We start from the raw sequence: 5972 nt of genomic DNA, 5'->3' as shown, positions 1-5972 counted from the left end.
GGGTGTTCAGACGACGCTGGCTCCTCGCGGGGCGTGGAAAAGGCCACTCAGAAGACACGCGGCCTAGTTGGAGGCATGGCCACTGTTCCCCTTACAGCACTTGAGGGTCTTTGTGGTTTTAAAAAAATTAAAAACAACATAAAATCCCATGTGGCATTGTCCTTACAGTGTGGTCTAGGGTCTGTGGAACCTGCGGGAGGAGGAGGAGGAGAGGGAGAAGTTTATTCAAAGGCCCTGAAACCTGAGGAGGAACCAGGCCCAACAGCCAAGCCTCCTCTGGCCAGCTCATGGGGTGCACAAAGGCACAAACACGATCAACTGAATCTTCAACCCAACCGATTCGTTCAGGACAGGTCCAGGGGCAGTGTGGCAGAGATGGCTATTATAACAATCCTAACATTTCCTGATATTTTTGTTGTTTGGATCATAAATTTGGGTTATGCCAATTTGTGGGCGATTATCAGTGCCAGTCTAAGCATGGTGAGAGTATTACACAGAAAATCTTACATAACTTTTTTGCTAAATAAAACCGTGTCAATTTTTTTTTTTTTTTTAAATGAGCCGTTATTGCCCGTTTGTGAAATCTTGGCTTTACCCCACTTTGACATGTTTTTGCTTAAATAAGACACAGATATTTCCAATGAGGCGAGACAGTTAACAGTAACTTAAGAAGCTAATATTTTCTACTCTAATCTCATTACCATTTTTGCAGGGTAGGTTTCAGTATTAGGCAGTATATACGCTTTTAAGATCTTTAAATTGGGATTTAAGATGCATCCAGGATTTTAGCACTATATAATTAATATGAAGTTCAGGCTATGTAACACGCATGGCTAAAGACAGGGATAATAATCTCTGCAGGTCTGTCTTCCTCTACCTGGTTAGGTGGCGACTGGACTCGTGAACCTCCATCTCGGTGCTTTTGAACTCGTTCAGTTCCTTCCGTATGGCAGCCTGTGAGAGAAGAGAGAGCAGTGTGAGACCAGTCACACGCCTCACCCCCTCCACACGGGGAGAGAATGGTGTGAGGAGAGTCACATACCTCACCTCCTCCAAACCGGGGAGAGAACGGTGTGAGAGAGAAGAGAGAATGGTGAGAGAGAGAGAAGAGAGAATGGTGTGAGAGACCAGTCACACACCTCACCCCCTCCACACGGGGAGAGAATGGTGTGAGAGGAGAGAGAATGGTGCAAGAGAAGAGTCACACACCTCACCCCCTCCAAACCGGAGAGAGAATGGTGTGAGAGAAGAGTCACACGCCTCACCCCCCTCCACACCAGGGAGAAAACGGTGTGAGAGAAGAGAGAATGGTGAGAGAGAGAGAAGAGAATGGTGTGAGAGACCAGTCACACGCCTCACCCCCTCCACCGGGGAGAGAATGGTGAGAGAGAGAGAGAGAAGAGAGAATGGTGAGAGAGAGAGAGAAGAGAGAATGGTGTGAGAGAGAGAGAGAAGAGAGAATGGTGTGAGAGACCAGTCACACGCCTCACCCCCTCCACCGGGGAGAGAATGGTGTGAGAGAGAGAGAAGAGAATGGTGTGAGAGAGAGAGAAAAGAGAATGGTGTGAGAGACCAGTCACACGCCTCACCCCCTCCACCGGGGAGAGAATGGTGAGAGAGAGAGAGAAGAGAGAATGGTGAGAGAGAGAGAGAAGAGAGAATGGTGTGAGAGAGAGAGAAGAGAGAATGGTGTGAGAGAGAGAGAAGAGAGAATGGTGTGAGAGACCAGTCACACGCCTCACCCCCTCCACCGGGGAGAGAATGGTGTGAGAAAGAGAGAAGAGAGAATGGTGTGAGAGACCAGTCACACGCCTCACCCCCTCCACACCGGGGCCAGAAGCCCGGGGGACAGCAGCCAACAGCAGCTCAGCCCGCCGGGACAGAGCTGCCCCGCTGGGATCAAAAACCGAAATTACACTCGCATGACTACTCCCTTATCCTTCTTAAATGGAAGCGCTTTCCTCGGTCACGTACACACCTGAATGCAAAGATAACAACCTCAATTAAAAGATGGAACGGATTCCACCCCCTTACTTCATAACGTTTAAGCGCATCGCTCAAAGTCAGCATTCTACGCGCGAGGCCCACAGTCTCAGGGGTCCGCAGTACAGGGACAGGGATGTTCTGGATTCCTGCCCGTGTTCCCATCTGCACCGCCTCTCACTGGTTTACCAGAGTGATTGACAGGTGACAGACGTCTCACCAGTCGGTGGCACCGCCTCCTGTACTGTACAGCGTGTGCCTCTTAACCCACTTACAGCAAACCCCCCCAGGTACAGCCCCATAAATAGGCCACAGAGTAACTGCTACAATTCATCTGGGGAGGGGGCTGCAGGCAGAGCTGCTCCCCGATTGGCTGGCGAGCATGTCCGTTCCATTGGCCCGGCTGTCAGAAGTAGGTGAACATCTGGTAAAGTGGTGATTATTCTTAATCGCTGTGCCAGAGACATCGTTTGACAGTTTGGTCGATTGTGTGGTGTGTCATGTGAAGTCTGACTGTTAACACACACCCACACCCCACACACACACAGGTGTCCGTGGATGCTGAACGGGCAGAACCGCCCAGGAGAAGCTACAGAAGAACGGTGCTAAAAATAAGATAAAACAGCCCCGTTTCTAAACCAAACACTCTGCCCACTGTGAACTGAGATAAGGGACCGGTCCTGCAAGCTTCAGATGCTTCAGATTTCAATGAAGTCTCAGCTTCTCATGTTCTCCCAGAAGACAGGATGTGAGACGGGAGAGCTGCCTGCCTGTTTTAATGAGATTAACAGTTTTTATTCGCCCTTGAAGACAGGAGATTTAAAAGCGCCGTCTCTGCTGCAGCTAATCATCACTGCTGGTTGCTCATTCCACATTCTTGACGGATTTGTGGTTTTTCCCAACATCACGCATCGAATATCCTTTGACATCTTGTGATTCTTCTCATCATGGTTCCTCTCTTAATTACGCCAAGACAATCTGCCCTATTGCCTAACAGAGGGGCGCACCAGTTTGTCTCGCAGTGTTATTTAATAAATACATTGTCGCTATACTTCTCGGGTTCATTTTATTGTGCACAAGAAATGATAGTTGGGTTACAAAAGCGAACATTTCTCATCTTCCACGCGTATCCAGCCGGGAGGCCGGTCTCCACGCTCACCTTGTCTGCGGCCGTGAGGCGGGTCCAGGGCTTGTCCGCCCGCCGGTCGTAGTCCTGGGCGTTGGCCACCTCCACGTAGTCGCTGAAGCGGATCAGGATCTTGGCCTGGCGTAGCTCCTCCACCGTGGGCCTCTGGCTCAGCTGGAACCACAGAGGGGAGAAGCTCGGCGTCAAAGACTACAACTCCCAAAACGGCGTCGAGCAGAGGTCGCCGACGAGAGCCGGACCCCCCCCTTCTGGTTTTCATGCCCTCGTCCGGCCTTAATTAGCCCTAAAACGCGTCCCATCTGACATTTCATCATCTACGTTTCCGCATAAGCGCATGAACGGCAGCCAGCGACTGCTTTCGTGTCCCTGTACGAAGCGTTTTTTACCCTGATCTAATTTACAGCAGAAGTAGGTTTACAGTCGAGGCAGGTTTGTTCCCCATTTGGCGGGCTGTGTTCGGGGCTAGATCAAAAGCGGTAAGAGGTTTTTAATATTTCACAACCCCGTGTTACACAACGGCACTTATCCGCCACGGTAAGGGCAGGCCGCATCAGGAAGCTCGACGCAGCGGCGTTTCAATCGACTCAGGCTGAAGACGGCTCACCGATCCCCAGCGCTTTAGCCAGCGCTAGCGTGGTCCCCATTTCACGGTTTCTCCTGCAGAGAGCAGAAGTCGCTACGGGAGGAACAGCGGTCCAATAAGCTGGCCAACAGGCCACATCTTCCGGGCCCTCCCTGCGGAAAGATCCAGCTTGACCAGCTTGACCAGCTTGACATTTCAGCTGGTCATAAGCTGGTATTAGCTAGTGCTGGTAGCTTGCCTGGGTGTTTCAAAGCATAGGCTTGAGCTGGTCAAACCATGTCGAGCTGGTTGCCGGTCTGAACTAGTCAAAACTTAGCGTGAGATGTTTTTTTTGTTTTTTTTTGTTTGTTTCTCTTCCAGCAGGACTTAGAAAGAGACAGAAGATGGCCTGTCCCTCAACCCAGTAAAAGTACACAATGCAGATCTCTAAAAACGGAGGGAGAAGAGAAGGGTTCTGGAGAAGTTGATATTTTGGGTGCCAGAGCAGCTTGAGCAAATCTCCCTTGGAGTGAAATGCTTCTCACTTTGAAAATGGATTGACTTCAAATGCAAAAACTGCCACAAGGTGAGAAAACCGGTAAGAGACTGAAGAACGTTTGTTAGAATGATTTTTAAAATGGCTTTGGGCGCCTATTAAACGCCAGCAGGCGCTCACCTTCCGTGACAGGCGTCTCTTGATCTCCCTCTTCTCCTCCAGCTCCTCTTGTTCATTGCGGGCTGCAGGGAGACAGAGGTAAAAGGTCATTAGCCCATCTCTTCTGAAGCCCGCCTGCAGCAGTTGATCAAAGATGGTGGAAGAGCTGAAGATACACCGTTACAATGGAAGACAATTGAGAATTCTGGCCACAAGTCAAGGTTGATCATTTCACAATCTTGATTTGTACTGGCAGCATTGTGCTTTTCTTTTGCATATATGCTATTGATTTGACATTTGTTCAGGAAGTTCAGGCAACCCCATTTTCTTATGACTGAAATATCTTATTTCTAATTTTCGAAACAAAAGTGAAATCACAGTCTTGAAAATGCACCATTTTGACTTGGGGATGGCAACTATTTCTCACACAAATGACCCTCACGCTATTTTTGTTGTGAATTACCCATTATACTCTCTCATTAGCACCTCTACCTCCCAGGGTTAGTTTAACACATTTGTGCTCAGGTGACATCATACAGGAATCCATAGCACTGTAGCCTCTATGCTAACAGCGGTCTTTAGGTGGGCTTGCTAGCAATTGCCAACAGTCCACTGTGGAATCGGAGCCCATTTCTTCATCAACTCCATGAGACAGACGTGGTCCGTGTCCAAGTACCCTCTCCGAGGGAGAGGAGATGACTCATTAGCGTTAAAATTAAAGTGGAGAAACTGCGCTTTTAGGGGAAAATTCCGGGCTCCCGCTCGGCATCCAGGCGCCCGGTGCCAACGCGCTTCGCAGGAGAGCCCCACGGGCGGCGCCCTGGCAGGATTTCAACTCAATTATGAGGGAGAGAAGCCCGAGGTTCAAGTGGTGAAGAGTGGGAGCGCGAGAGAGGAGGGAGTGAGCATGCAAGAGATCGGGAGAGAGGGGGAGAGAGAGGGGGAGAGAGACGGAGAGCGAGCGAGAGGGATAGAGAGAGAGGGAGACTGAGCGAGTGAAAGAAAGAGGTGGTGTAGAGAGTGTGAGCAATAGCGAGTGAAAGAGGGCGTAAGACACAGAGACTGAGAGAGTTCTAAAACCAGGGCTCCAAACTTTGCCCTAACATTTCCATTTCGGTGCTCGCCCTTCCAGGGTGGCTGGATCAATAAATCTCACCAGGTGTCACGGTGGAAAAACTTGTGAATCGTTTCCTGAGGGACCTCTGCCAAATTGATTCCCAAATTATTTGTTCCGATTTCACCACAGTTCTGCCTGTAGCCATGACCTTCCAATTAAAGTGCCAAGTTTCATCAATTCATTTACACACTTACCAATTTAAATGTCAACTAGACAAATGACAGACCAAGAGAAGTGCAAACATTCACAATTATGATAAACATTATTGCCAGTTTCAAAGACAGTTTTTTGAAAAATGCCATTCAAACTGTCCAATAACAATTTCTAAATGGCAGGCAGCAAAAGCGATGGCAGTTTCAATACACCACCTACAGTTTTATCATTTCGATTGATCTCTTCTCATATTCGACATGCCCAGCTGCCGAAATCATTAAAATTAACAATGGAAAACCCCCAACTACGGAGTTGGGAGTATTTGACGTTTTTTGCGGGCTGCCATTCGTAAAGT

General features: G+C 49.1%; 1 protein-coding gene across 3 annotated transcripts in view; it reads right to left on the bottom strand.

The window, feature by feature from the left end:
* LOC133137319 (phosphatase and actin regulator 1-like) overlaps positions 1-5972 on the bottom strand; it is a 33117-nt gene continuing 27145 nt past the window's right edge. For all 3 annotated transcript variants that reach the window (XM_061255521.1, XM_061255522.1, XM_061255523.1), the window contains 4 exons: positions 4369-4430; positions 3143-3283; positions 878-954; positions 1-190 (listed from right to left, as the gene is read on the bottom strand). In XM_061255521.1, coding sequence (XP_061111505.1) covers positions 175-190; positions 878-954; positions 3143-3283; positions 4369-4430 — 296 coding nt within the window. In that variant the 3' untranslated portion in view covers positions 1-174. The remainder of the gene's footprint in view (positions 191-877; positions 955-3142; positions 3284-4368; positions 4431-5972) is intronic.

This window comes from Conger conger, chromosome 9 (assembly GCF_963514075.1).
Source record: "Conger conger chromosome 9, fConCon1.1, whole genome shotgun sequence".
NCBI classification, from domain to species: Eukaryota; Metazoa; Chordata; class Actinopteri; order Anguilliformes; family Congridae; genus Conger; species Conger conger.
This window is presented reverse-complemented; position numbering and strand designations above follow the sequence as displayed.